This window comes from Symsagittifera roscoffensis, chromosome 3 (assembly GCF_963678635.1).
Source record: "Symsagittifera roscoffensis chromosome 3, txSymRosc1.1, whole genome shotgun sequence".
In the NCBI taxonomy this organism is placed as follows: domain Eukaryota; kingdom Metazoa; phylum Xenacoelomorpha; order Acoela; family Convolutidae; genus Symsagittifera; species Symsagittifera roscoffensis.
This window is the reverse complement of record NC_087064.1, coordinates 30,123,701-30,138,493: the sequence shown is the minus strand read 5'-3', so window position 1 is coordinate 30,138,493 and position 14,793 is coordinate 30,123,701. Positions and strand designations below refer to the sequence as shown.

Sequence of the window (14,793 nt, the reverse complement as noted above, 5' to 3'; positions counted from 1 at the left end):
AACTTAAACCAATAAGATATATGTACGCTTTTTTACACGCACAAAACACACGAATAAAAATACACACAATTAAACATGAATACACCCAAAGGACACACATCAAAAGTAGCAAACATTCGAGCACATTACTTAAATACCAATTTTTTAAAAAAGTTCTTACCCATAACATTTCTTTGACTAATTACGGGGCAAAGTATAACACAGAGAGATATGCAACCAAAATGATCAATTAGATGGGTAATTGATGTTTTTTCTTATCGACCATAGTTACTTTTCAATCGCATATACCAATTGGAAAAGCACTCAATTTATGGGACTCATATATTGAGTCCCTGCAACAGATGGGACTCCAAGCACCATAATCATAAATCAAAAGCAAATTTCTCATGAAAATAACCAATTTTGCTAAGACTTCGTGACATTCAATTTTTTTTGAAGTCATAGTCTTTTTCTACGTGCAATAAGTTTTCGTTTCACACGGAAGTTTTTGTCGTGTGTTTTAATCCGTATATCATTTGGTTTTGTAATAAATTTTGTATTTAAATTGAAATACGTTTTTTTAATTATAAGAACAAAAATTAAACACTATCAATTATCCAACAAAACAGTTATCTAACAAAATGAAGTAACCATTCGGCGTATCAGATAGTTTGAGGTTATCTTACAAAACATTTAAAAAATTTTAAAAAGTGTAAGCATAGGAAAAGGAACGTTTCACTGAAAAATCGTTTTAGTTTTTTTGTCCATGAGAAAGTTAGTTGTATTAGATTTTCTGTATCAATGAAAGTATCCAATTTTTAGGTATAAGAGCAATGAGCAAATACATTTAATTCAATGGAAAAATTGGAAACATCAGATCAAAGTAATGAAAAATTAACTGCATGTATATTTTTAAACATAAAAAACATTAAAAAAAAACTTCCAACTGAAAATTTAGAAGAACAAATAGACTCTTTCCGACAAAAAAAATTCTCTTTTTCTATCATGTGTACCCTTTAATGTCTTGACACCAGATCGTTTCTTCCTGCTTTAAAAAAACGTTGATTCATTTTAAATATCTTTGCAAATTAGAACCAATCCTGCGCTTTTCTACCAAGCCTTCCCTTATACCGCAATTACTTTATATGATGTGAAGCTTTCTCACACTAGAGTGTTCTGCTGTTATTTGATATCAAACAGACCAGTCAGAGTGCAATTAGAAAATATCATGATCTGAACGGTATGTATAAAGTCTGCACATGATTAAATTTCCTCATACAATCTGTGGTGGCTTTCCATATGCTTTGCATTCGTCGGTTTATGCGGGATATTTTGTTCTTTAAACCAAGCAGTACTATCAAGGTAGGATTTGAAAATATCCCCTACAAATACATAAGTAACCATAATTTATCGTCAAAAATTCCTGCACATGACTGAGTAGTAATTAATACAAATAGAAAGCAATTAAATTTTCGTTTTTGCTTTTTCAGCTTCGAAAATTTCTAAATGGAATTAAAACTCACATTGCAAAATCTTTCTTTACTCAAAATTTGATGGAAACCCGGGAAAATTAAGGAGAAAAACCAACCTTACAGATATAATGCATAATTCCACTAGAGCAAAACGTATCTACAATTTGATCATTGTTTTGCAGATCTAAGCTCTGATAATAAAATATGACATCACGAAACTAATGTTTCCGTCTTTCAGACACCAATTCTACCCTTGATTGTCAAGTGTTACGACTCTTTTGAAAAATTGAATTCAGCTGCTGATGACATTCGAACCGCAAATATAGACTGCTTACTACAAAATTGTGTGAATTTATTCCACGTACTTCAAGTTTTTTTGCTACTAAAACTAACGCTAGCAACAGTTCCAGTCCTCCGACTGAACAATCACCACAAGCAATCGTTCAATTTAAAAAGCAGCTAGGACCACCTTCATTGAAAACTCGAAAATAGATTCAACCTAACTTTGATGAGAATGAGTTTTATCTTTCAAAACTGGATTTCTGATGCAAATTTCTTATCAAAATAATAATTTCAATTTAATTGTCTCAAACTGGTGGAAAAAATGTATAATAAGAAGCCTTTTTTCTGTCCTTTGAATTTTTCTCTTCTTTGCAAATACACCAAAAGTATTGCACTACTTGGATAATTAAACACGTTGCTTTTCTCAACATCACCCTTTTCTCATCAACGTTGCTTTTCTCCAAAGTTTACCAACATAAATTATGGTAATTTTTGCAATTCTCATGTTTTGAAACTGGATGTGGACAAACTGGAGCAACAAAATTTTATATCTTGCTCTTCAAGCATAAGACATCTTTTATAGGGCTGACGAAAAAGATTGAATTATGCACCAAGCCATCCATCCATCTAGCCATCCATCCATCAGATGATTTATCAATCGAAATATTCATCCATACAGTCATCTATCTAAACGTCCATCCTGTCTTTCAAACATTCATCCGTATAGTCAGTCATCTGTCTAATCATCAAGCCATCTATCAAGCCATTCATAATCCGTTCATCTATCCAAGCAATCAATCAAACCATTCCTTTATCTAGACATTCATCGATCAATATATCAATCAGTAAACTATCCAGCTGTCCATCCTTTGATCAATTCATCACCAAGTCACCTTTTTTTCCAGCGAGTCTTCCATATTTTATCTAACCTTTTACCCATCTAACATCAAGCCATCTAACCAGCAATCCAGCAAGACATCTATCGTTCATCTGTCTATCCAGCTTTCATCGATTGAACTGATAATTAGGCCAACTATCCATCAATCTGTTCATGCCTCCATTCATTCATCGCTCGGATCAGCCATTCAACCAGTGCATTCGATCAATTTTGACTTTAGCTTAAGCAATTTTTACGTTTTGTAAGCTTTGGGTCATTTGCTATATTTAGATATCATTAGTTATAAGAGAGATCATTAGTTTTACATAGGGATCATTAATTGTTTTTAGGGATTAATAGTAATACGTAGGGATTATAATTTTTTTTATAGGAACCATTAGTGATACATATGGATCATTAGTGTAAGATAGGGAGAATAAGTTATTTATCGGGGTGATTAGGTAAGCATAGGGATCATTAATTATAGATAGAGACCATAAGTCATATTCAGAGATCATTAGCTACCACAGAGATCATTCGTTTTGTAAAGGTATCATTAGTTATATATCGAAATTATCAGTTATACCTAGGGATCATTAGTTATATAAAAGAATCATCAGTAACACACATGGATCAGCAGTGTTTCGTAGGACGAATTAGTTCTTTATAGGGGTAATTAGCTAAGCATAGGGTTCATTACTGTTAACAAGGGAGAAGTAGTTATACATAGGGGTAATCAGTCATGCATAGTGATTAATAGTTAGAAATAGGGATCATTAGGTATACCCAGAGATCTATAATTATACACAGGGATCAATAATTATAATCCATAGGGACCATTAGTTATATACATAGAGACGATTAGTTAAGCACAGAGATCATTAGTTTTACATTGATATAATTGGGGATCATCTATTATTAATGCAAAAAAATTGAAAAAAAAAATTAAAAAAGGTTTCGGAAAAAAACAATTTTGGAAAAAAAAATTTTGAAAAAAAAATTTTGAAAATTTTTTTTTTGAAATTTTTACTGAATTGAAAAATTTTTCGGGAAGCAATCTACATAGGGACCATTGCAGATCACCACTTAATACATAGAGCGATTGGTTATCGCGTAAAACATGAGAAATATTGGTTGTGATATAATACATAGTGATCATTAGGATCTATACCTAATGGTCATCCATATATGACAACCCTCCGATCCTAATGCTCTATATGCATACTACTACTGCTACAAAAAGCATGTTTTAAGGTGCTAAAGCTTCTCTTATGAGGCTTTAAAATTATACCCAAAATCTTTTCTCTTACGAATGAGTGAAACTCCTATTTGTTAAAAAGTGGAAACGCTCATTTAAAAAATCTTTCTTTTTCTATAGAAACTCATTTGAATAAAAGAGATCAATTGACACACTGCTAAAACAACTATAACGTCACCAAGAATTGAAGTCATTTTTTGCAGTAATCAACAATCTAATAATAGAAACCACGCTTTGATTCTTAAAAAATTATTGAAAACGCATACAATCGTTTGAAACGCATACATTATGCGGATATAATATTTAAAATTAATGGGCAGCAGGGGAGGGCATTTTGGGGCTGGTCACTTAGGAGGTAGGTTGGAGATTATACGGTTGATCAATGTAACTACATTCTATGAAACTCCTAAATTCTGCCATGGCAACGTTACAAGCCGTTGGTTTTATTATACGGCGCGTTCGCGAAATTTCTTCAAATTGTTTTTCCTCCTCAAAATTTCGGTATCTCTAGATCGTATCAAATTTTATCTTATAATCATGCATTGAGGAGCCAAAACGAATTTGTTAATTTTCTGGCTTTTTCGCGTTAGATAAATCACAAATTATATGCAAACTAAATTGATCGCAAATGTATTTGTCGATAGTCTTATCAATACGCCCAGTATTTCTTATTTTGTTGCATCGCACCCCAAGGCATTTTCCGCCTGGAGACGTTATGATTCCAGCCCAAGCAATCCCAGCAGTGTCAACAACACCACCCGACACGTTTTTGTAGACCCCTGCATTATCTCGATCGTTCAATCCTAGCCATGTCCAATGAGGGTAAGCAAGATCGTTGCACACAAGATGAAGTAATTTAAAAGGCTTAAAGTTATCAAAAAGCTTGCCGCCCATGTTTTGGCACGTTTGACTTGCATTATCAAAATCTGCAGTTCTATTAACGTATACATACCATTCAAGTATCTCTTCAGAATCTTGACAAGAAACTCCTCCGTGCAAAGAAAATCCGCTGGCTGATTGGTACAGATACCTTTTGTAGTGGCTATCGTGAATAAAGTCGATTTTCTCCTCCCAACTGTCTGAACAGCTTTGATCCGACCTTCTCTGATTTATTTTGCAAAAACCTGGGTTTTCATCATCCTGAATGTTTTTTGTTGCGCCATTCTCCTTACAGTTTGGTTTTGAATTTACCTTCATTCCCGAATAAATACATGCTGGATCTGCTATTTTATCAGAATCATTGGCCATATGCATATCAATTTTGTTTAGCTGGCAAAGGTGGTTTCCGCATAAGTTTGTAGACAAACACAGTTCATGCCCGTTACACTGCATTGTGCACTGAAGTGACGTTGTTGTGGCCAGGGACTCAATCGCTAAAGCTGAGTGAAGTTTGATACCAACATGCACATCGTCAAAGGGCATCAACCTTAATATATGTTTCGTGTGAATAATAATGTGCGACTGATTTGAAAGTGTGTGTAATTAAAACAAAAATTGTGCGATTGATACCGGCGTCCTAACTGACATTTGAACACTACACCAGATTTTTCATCATTCTTTTGACTTCAATAATTCATTTGTTGATTGTTGATACTAATACTTTTGACACAATTTTTAAAATTAAATATCCAATAAGTAAAAATTGTTTTTATCAAAAATGCGTCAATCATAGAAAAAATCTTGAAACTGAAAAAGATTTTTAACCTGGTTTATTGTTTATTTGAAGCTCAAAATTTTACATTCTTTTCAATAGAAAAGAATGAGTTTGTTTTGGTCTTCTTGAGTTCAGTGACCCTTTTGAAATTTCCTGTTTATGACTACAATTGCAATGTTGCTGTATGTTTTTCGAATAGTCCTCTTTTTGCCAACCGAGAGTTCAAAAAGTTCCAGCAAACTCAAGGAAACCAAAACAAATTATTGATTTTTTTCTGAAAACGATTGTCATGCTACGAGTTTCAAAGAAAACAATATACCACATTAAAAAAATCTATTTTAAGAACTTTTTTATAACCCACACATTTCAGATAAGACGTGTTCCTCTTAAAATAAACTTGTTGAACTGGTTGCTTTTATTCGGAATTCTGTAAATTGATACCTATGATTGAATTTAGAAGTCAGCCAAGTTTTGTTATTCAGGAATGGCCTTTTGTTATAAGAGAGACTAATTTTTTTTTTACTAACAGTGGTCATTACTGGAAACTAAGAATGAGGTTTGGCTAAATTGAGCTCCAGGTCGTAAGCTTCCATCAAAGTAAGACCCTAATGTCCAATGGCTCGTCCTTTAACTCGTGCAAGCTGTATAGCACTTGCAAATTCATGATGGAAAAATTAAATTTCGAATAAAGGTAAATAACTATAAATTATCAATAAAAAAGTTTTGTTTAGCCGTATTGACAGGGTTTTCAACAATTTTGCATTTAATTTGTATTTTTATTTTGGATAATTTCCTTTTCTGATTCAAATCGGTTCATTTTACCATTTTTTGCAGCACTCGATTGCTGCTTGAGCTCGTGTCCTCTTCAACAGTTTCCTTTTTTGTTCCCTTATTTTACAGAAATGATTTGAAAAAAGTTAATAACCTGGAACTAAACAATTTCAACCATCAATTTTTAGATAGCTGTTTTCAAGCTAATAGTGACCTGATAAATTTAATCTGAAGTTGCCTCCTTCATTGTTTTTCGGCAACCTTTTTTTATAAAAATTTTGATTCTGGTAAGCCCCTAATCTCCATTTCTGCCAAAAGGTAAGATTTTTTCCCTTTCAATTTTCATGAGCACGCTGGGCTCTCATTTCAAGTGTATTGTTTCCTTATCTACAAGGGTTTCAAAGACCGTTTTCTCTGAGACGCCCGAAAACAGGCTCAGTCTAGTCTTATGGTGATCTCTCAAGTGACGTTTTTGTATAACATTTCCTAATTTTTGACTTCGTTCTTATAATGACTTCACTTGGAAACATTTCATTATTATAATTATGATTTAAAACACTAATATCGAATTTTTTTGTCATTAACACTTTTGACTGCAATCACGTTTACTGTAATTGTTATAAATGGATAAAAAGCAAACTTTTATTGCAAGTTTTGCAGAAATACTGTCTAGAAAATAGTTCAGTCAATAATTCAATTTCTCAATGTCTGAAACCATCTATAAAAATTTTTTTAATTTTTGAATTTGATCAGTGCTTGAAATGCATATTCTCATAAGTAAATTTTGGTAGTAGAATTCAAAGGTATTTACAAATATTTTTTTTGACCATCTAACATCAAATTACATTTCAAAAAACTGTTACCCAAAGCTTTTATTGAAAAAACAAATTTTCAATTATTCTTTTCTAGGTTTCAGGGCTATTTATTTTGGTCTAACTTTCTCGGTAACCAGTAATTTTCATTAGCTAACATTGGTTGGATTTTGTGATCAACCGTACGATTCCCCTCAAAGCGCGGACGTCGACACACGGGCCAATTGATTCTATCTCATCAACTGTAGAAATGTTTCACGGTGTTTTAGCAGGCGACATACAGTTCTGTACGAAGACCAATTGAATGTCTCGGGACCAATTAAATGAGATAGAATCAATTGACTCAAAGAATCAATTGATAGAATCAATTGACTTCAATTGACTCAAAGACCAATTGAAGACCGGAACTTCCAATTATACTCTTTTTGTAAATGAAAGACTTCATGTCTTATAGTTCAAAAATTTTCCAAAAAACTAATGAAATTTTTTTATTACAATTTTCCATACAAAAAATAAGACCAGCATTTTTTCCATAAATCGAAGTTTTGGTTTCTCAGTTTTGCTTCGTACTTTTGTCCGAAAACACGATAATCATGGTTTTCATCATATAATACAAAAACACTGGTTCAGACGCAAGCATCTTTTAGATAAATTGCATTAGTAGATATGCCATTTAATTTTATGAATGAATTTTTACACAGCGTTATAACCAATCTGAGTTCACACAAAACGTGGTTTTGGCATGGTTTTTTAGTAAACAAAGATGTTAAATTGTGGTAGCGCAATAAAAAAAATTTTGGGGGTTGGGGAAAAGTTCGTTCGAGCCAGGGGCAGATTTAGGCGGTGATGGCAGAATGCAGGGGGGTTTCGGCGGCCGCCTCCTCTTAGGGATTCGACCACCTCAAAAACCAAAGGGTCCCACCTGTGGTGTTTTTTATGAAATCTTTTTTCAGCCAAAGTACCCTTAAATTTTTCTAAAGGCGTCTTAAGTTTGTGATTAAAAAGACAAAATAATAAACCAGTGGCTAGCGCAGAAATTTTTAAAGGGGGGGGGGCAGAAATTTTTAAAATTAGTTATATTGGCGACTAAGGCGCCTTTTGAAAAGTTTTGAGGTTGGTCAGCCAAAAATAGATGTAAAATTATACTGAAGGGAGGCACCCTTTAGGGGCGGGGGGATTTGTTTTGCAATTTATCGCAAGGCAGCGGAAAAAAAGTATAAAATTTTTTTAAAAGTAGGCAAAACATATCGATATGCGTTGATTTTCCCGAAAAACTGCAAAATTTTTTAAAAGAATCATTCACTGAAGTTTGTGATGAAAAAATTCAGCCAAATACGTTTAAGCGTGGATGAAAACCTGTAAAGTTGAAATATTTCATCAATATTTTTAGGCAAAAACTGCGTGATTGTCAGAAGATAGACGGAAAACGTGCAAATGTGTTGGTTAATGCATTTATAGCACAATATTTGAAGGTTTGCCTCCAAAAAATTAAACAAGTACTTTATCCGGCCGAAAATTTTTAAAAAAAAAATTACCTTTTCCCGCTCTCTGTATATCACACAATTTTCGTTTATTGAAACTGTATGATAGTTTGTTCTCCTGAGACTCCAAATATTCAATTGTATGAGAAGCATTTTTTCACTATGAATTGGTATGATAGAAATGTTTTGTTTAAGGAGGTCAAACTGGGGTGTGATTGCGTAGAGCAGCGGGAAGTAATCGAACAAAATTTGAATTCTCGGTTAGACCCCTAGAGATGTTTAATAAATTGTTGGCTGTTTGCATGTAAATGAATTTAAATATTAATCTAAGAAATCTCATGACGAAAAATACAAAAAATATCAGAAATTAGGTAATCGTTTTTTAAATTTGTTTTTGTTAGTTTTTTAGCATCTGGTTTTATCTACCAATGTTAAAAAACCATGTGAGCGATTTTTTATGATTTGGTTTTCATGCTAAAATATCTAGATTTTGTGGTTTTCATTAAACAAACCTTGTAACAAATGTTTTTTTCTGCCAAACAATAAAGAAATTTTTTGTGTATCCTGAACCATAGCTTGGGTGATTTTTTAGAAGAAAATTGATTGCTGCAGAAAGAAGATATCTTAAAACGATACTTATTTGAAACTTACTAACCTGGTACTCAATGGGTCTGTTCTTACGACAGTTAGCCATATCACAATCTGCGCTAAGTGAATTGTTGTCATTGTTTTGAAAATGGAAATTTATTTGGCTAAAGAAATTAAACGACGAGGAGAGTTTTCTTGTTCTTCCTGAGATTTAAATTAGCTTATATCCAATTTTCTTAATCAATTATTTAAACTCTGAGACGCCTGAAAACAGGCTCAGTCTAGTCTTAACGCGCTCTCTCAAGTGACGTTTTTGTATAACATTTCTTAATTTTTAACTTCGTTCTTTTAGCTTATATCCAATTTCTTAATCAATTATTTAAACTCTGAGACGCCTGAAAACAGGCTCAGTCTAGTCTTAACGCGCTCTCTCAAGTGACGTTTTTGTATAACATTTCTTAATTTTTAACTTCGTTCTTTTAGCTTATATCCAATTTCTTAATCAATTATTTAAACTCTGAGACGCCTGAAAACAGGCTCAGTCTAGTCTTAACGCGCTCTCTCAAGTGACGTTTTTGTATAACATTTCTTAATTTTTAACTTCGTTCTTTTAGCTTATATCCAATTTCTTAATCAATTATTTAAACTCTGAGACGCCTGAAAACAGGCTCAGTCTAGTCTTAACGCGCTCTCTCAAGTGACGTTTTTGTATAACATTTCTTAATTTTTAACTTCGTTCTTTTAGCTTATATCCAATTTCTTAATCAATTATTTAAACTCTGAGACGCCTGAAAACAGGCTCAGTCTAGTCTTAACGCGCTCTCTCAAGTGACGTTTTTGTATAACATTTCTTAATTTTTAACTTCGTTCTTTTAGCTTATATCCAATTTCTTAATCAATTATTTAAACTCTGAGACGCCTGAAAACAGGCTCAGTCTAGTCTTAACGCGCTCTCTCAAGTGACGTTTTTGTATAACATTTCTTAATTTTTAACTTCGTTCTTTTAGCTTATATCCAATTTCTTAATCAATTATTTAAACTCTGAGACGCCTGAAAACAGGCTCAGTCTAGTCTTAACGCGCTCTCTCAAGTGACGTTTTTGTATAACATTTCTTAATTTTTAACTTCGTTCTTTTAGCTTATATCCAATTTCTTAATCAATTATTTAAACTCTGAGACGCCTGAAAACAGGCTCAGTCTAGTCTTAACGCGCTCTCTCAAGTGACGTTTTTGTATAACATTTCTTAATTTTTAACTTCGTTCTTTTAGCTTATATCCAATTTCTTAATCAATTATTTAAACTCTGAGACGCCTGAAAACAGGCTCAGTCTAGTCTTAACGCGCTCTCTCAAGTGACGTTTTTGTATAACATTTCTTAATTTTTAACTTCGTTCTTTTAGCTTATATCCAATTTCTTAATCAATTATTTAAACTCTGAGACGCCTGAAAACAGGCTCAGTCTAGTCTTAACGCGCTCTCTCAAGTGACGTTTTTGTATAACATTTCTTAATTTTTAACTTCGTTCTTTTAGCTTATATCCAATTTCTTAATCAATTATTTAAACTCTGAGACGCCTGAAAACAGGCTCAGTCTAGTCTTAACGCGCTCTCTCAAGTGACGTTTTTGTATAACATTTCTTAATTTTTAACTTCGTTCTTTTAGCTTATATCCAATTTCTTAATCAATTATTTAAACTCTGAGACGCCTGAAAACAGGCTCAGTCTAGTCTTAACGCGCTCTCTCAAGTGACGTTTTTGTATAACATTTCTTAATTTTTAACTTCGTTCTTTTAGCTTATATCCAATTTCTTAATCAATTATTTAAACTCTGAGACGCCTGAAAACAGGCTCAGTCTAGTCTTAACGCGCTCTCTCAAGTGACGTTTTTGTATAACATTTCTTAATTTTTAACTTCGTTCTTTTAGCTTATATCCAATTTCTTAATCAATTATTTAAACTCTGAGACGCCTGAAAACAGGCTCAGTCTAGTCTTAACGCGCTCTCTCAAGTGACGTTTTTGTATAACATTTCTTAATTTTTAACTTCGTTCTTTTAGCTTATATCCAATTTCTTAATCAATTATTTAAACTCTGAGACGCCTGAAAACAGGCTCAGTCTAGTCTTAACGCGCTCTCTCAAGTGACGTTTTTGTATAACATTTCTTAATTTTTAACTTCGTTCTTTTAGCTTATATCCAATTTCTTAATCAATTATTTAAACTCTGAGACGCCTGAAAACAGGCTCAGTCTAGTCTTAACGCGACTGAGCCAATTTTCTTAATCAATTATTTAAACTTGAAAAACAATTTTCGGTTGAAAACTGTTCCCTTTTCAAGTTTACGTGTGGCAAGTAAATACAAACTTACTCTTTACTGAAAAAAGTCAACATTATGATTTCATTTGGAGAAATTATTCCGAAAAAGGGCAACTTTTTTTCTGCAGCTGAGTTTAATTATCCTTACATATGCTCGAAAAGAATTTATTTGCCCGAAAAGAACAGATTTGATTTTCAATTGCCATTCAATGTTTGATTTAGAAAACTGCTAATAAGGATACTTTCTCTTTGCTTTGACTTCAATGACAATTTCACTGTTCTGTAAATAACTTTTCGACTCCAGGAGCAAAAAATAGAGCTTTCAAAAAACTGAGATGAGAGCTGCTGCATTTAACCATCTGTATACATGTGCCTTAGGAAAACACTTTGCTCTTTCCAAATCAAAAAGAATTAATTCTCAGCTACTATTGTTAACGCAGAAGTTTCCTTTAGCTTTGACTTGGTTGACAAATTAGGTCTTCCAAAAATTAATTTTTTTGGAAGACCTAATTTCAGGAGCATGACGAGGGAACTAAAAACGAATTCAAGAAAGCAGCTATTACTGGTTTTTCTGAAGCTGATTTTATTTTAACACATCCCTGTGAATAAAAACCATACTTTCATTTCAAAATGATTATTTTTCCGACTTTCGCAACAAGAGTAATAGAATATTTAAGCTCGGGTGGTTTTTTTCTTCAGTCAAATTTCGACTTTTTAACTAGCCATTTTTGGCGGAATTTTACAAATTAATTCAAAATGTATTGTTGTCCTGAGCTTGAATTTGAAAAAAAATTCACCTGTGATTATTTTTTGTAGATTTCTGGGGGCTTAAAAATTACCTTTTAGGCCTATTTGGGACATTTAACGCGCAATATATTTCGCGCTATTAACGCGTACGCGGAGATTCAGTCAGTATTAGAAACAGTTCCAAATTCGTTGAAGGAAGTTTATCTGCCATAATTGATTTGTTACTAGGAACGAAAATTATCACTTTCTTTTTTATATGGCATGTGGCGGGGGATAAATTTTGCAACAGATTTCAAATTTAAAAAAAAATCTTTTTGTTTGTAATACTTTAAATTTTTTCACATCATTACTGCTCCATAGACCTTAAAAGGCAGTCGGAACATTCGGGACTTCGCCCAGATGCGAGCAGTCTTGTTTTTTATCCATTTAAAAAGCTAGTGATTGACGATAAACTTAAATATTTACAAAAACTGCTCATATCAGAGCGAAGCCCTGAATGCCCTGAAAGCTCCGACTGCCTCATTCTTACTTAAAACAATTCTAGATAAGAATCAACTTGATAAAATTGAACTACTCTCATTTCAAAAAATCCATTTAAAAAAATCACTAACAACGCTGAAAAACCAGGATTTTCATCAAATTATTAGACAGAAATGTCTCAATTCTATCAAAATATATTAAACAAAACTATATGTCAGAATTGGAATTAACTACTTTCCCATCTCATTTGTCGCCCATTGTTCAAACAATTTAAAATAACGATGAATGACGAGAAAATTCTGAAAGAATTCAAAAACGCAGCTGAAAACGAAAGACTACTGGAAAAGTTCGAAGATATCATCTAGACTTTCCAACGGGACTTCCATTTCAAAGATGGACCGCTATCTATTGACAACAAGTCGGTACTTCCAACAGCTGTCAGATCTATCTTCATAAAACGCATCCTAGTTAAATTTTTAGAAAAAAAGGCGCGGCCAGAAAGTGTTTTGAGCCCTCAACTATACAGAAACCTTTACTTCTACGGTACACCTGCTCAGAATGGAACAAAGCTGGTAGAAACCTAAATATTCTTTGGACGAAGTAAATTTTGAGAATCTACTCAAACCCATTTAACCTTAAAGAACAAATCATTTTTGATTTTGCTGGCGCTCTGAATAAACCATGAGATGAATTGTAATATATCATTCCTTGCATCAACCGTTTCTCAAGATTCGCATCGAGAAAAATGTTGGGCAACACCGCAACTCAATCCCTTGTAAAGTAGTTATCCAAAAACTGCAATCTTCTTGATTTTACAAAAAACCCATTGATAGTGGGTCGTGTTTTATCTGAAACGATTTTAAAAAATTCGGCAAAATGAATCTTATTAATTTAACTTTAGGTACAGTTGAAGATCATAGATCAAGTGGTGTGGTAAAACGACTAAATTAAACAGTGAAATCAAAGTTTTTAGCCATGCAGCTCTACGAACCAAAACCTACTTTAATTTTAGCAATTGATAAAATCAATGGCAACCTTCGATTGACAAAAAACCATCAATTCGATGCACATATTTTATCAAAATTTCTTATAGATTGCCTGATGTTTTTTTGGAGAAAAAATTGTCAAGCAGGTATTTAGTTTTGATAAATCAAAATCAGTTTTGTCACATGCAATAGCGCACAGCTGGGCGGAAATTAGCCAGATTGAAAATGGTTACATTGAGAAATTGTCCCAGGATCAGAAAAATTTTGAGAGTGACCCTACGGATAAAGCAGCAGCCGTAAAACTCAGAACCCCACTGTCGAACACATTCACAAAAGGAGATAACTGTTTCAGAAAAGCGTTATATCGAAAAGGACAACCGTATATCAGACCTCTAAAAGAGAGAGTTTTTCTTGATTCTGAAAACACATCAAAGCTCGGCAATGGACACTTAATCATAAAACTTTTTTAGCGTTCTGACCAAAAAAAAAACAATAGCTCCGACAATTGCGAGTAAAACTGGTCGTAGGGTTAACTCATCTGATTTAGCAGATAAGAGGAAATTAAACCCTGTGAAGAGGCAAAACTCGGGAACGGCAGGATCTTCAACGTGCAGCAGACATCCAGACCTAGCCCTAGCTAAAATGATAGAATCGACGAAAAACTGGCCATTCACAAAAGGTAACCTTTTCTTTAATTTCGACAAATTACCCATTCTAGTTTTAGATCATTGAGACAGTGTTCTTTATGATAATCTGGGAGAGGACATACGCTATAGTTTTTAATTAAAATACCTCCAGACAGACTAAAGCAGCCGAGCACGTGACGATTGAACACCGTCGGAAGTTACTCGCGAAGACCATATATCAATTAAAAGCTCTCCTCAAAAGGCCCAGGTATCCAACACTGCTTCTATTGACTACTAGAGACTAAGAAAAAACGTGGGACCTCCAAAATTTTTTGAAGAAAGACGCTTCATAGGCAGAGCCAATGCAACTATTGATTTTGTGGTCTCGCCATACAAGACGCCAGAGAAAATACTATCTGGAAACTCAGTCATCAACTTTCTATCAGATTTTCTGACCCCATAAGGAGA

General features: G+C 33.4%; 1 protein-coding gene across 1 annotated transcript; it reads right to left on the bottom strand.

The window, feature by feature from the left end:
* Nucleotides 1-4,413: 4,413 nt before the first annotated feature.
* Nucleotides 4,414-9,390, bottom strand: LOC134842659 (uncharacterized). Its single transcript, XM_063859103.1, has 2 exons — nt 9,242-9,390; nt 4,414-5,294 (listed from the first exon to the last, which is right to left on the bottom strand). Exons 1-2 carry the CDS (start codon nt 9,310-9,312, stop codon nt 4,433-4,435), a joined length of 933 nt encoding a protein of 310 aa, XP_063715173.1. The 5' UTR covers nt 9,313-9,390; the 3' UTR covers nt 4,414-4,432.
* Nucleotides 9,391-14,793: the final 5,403 nt, after the last annotated feature.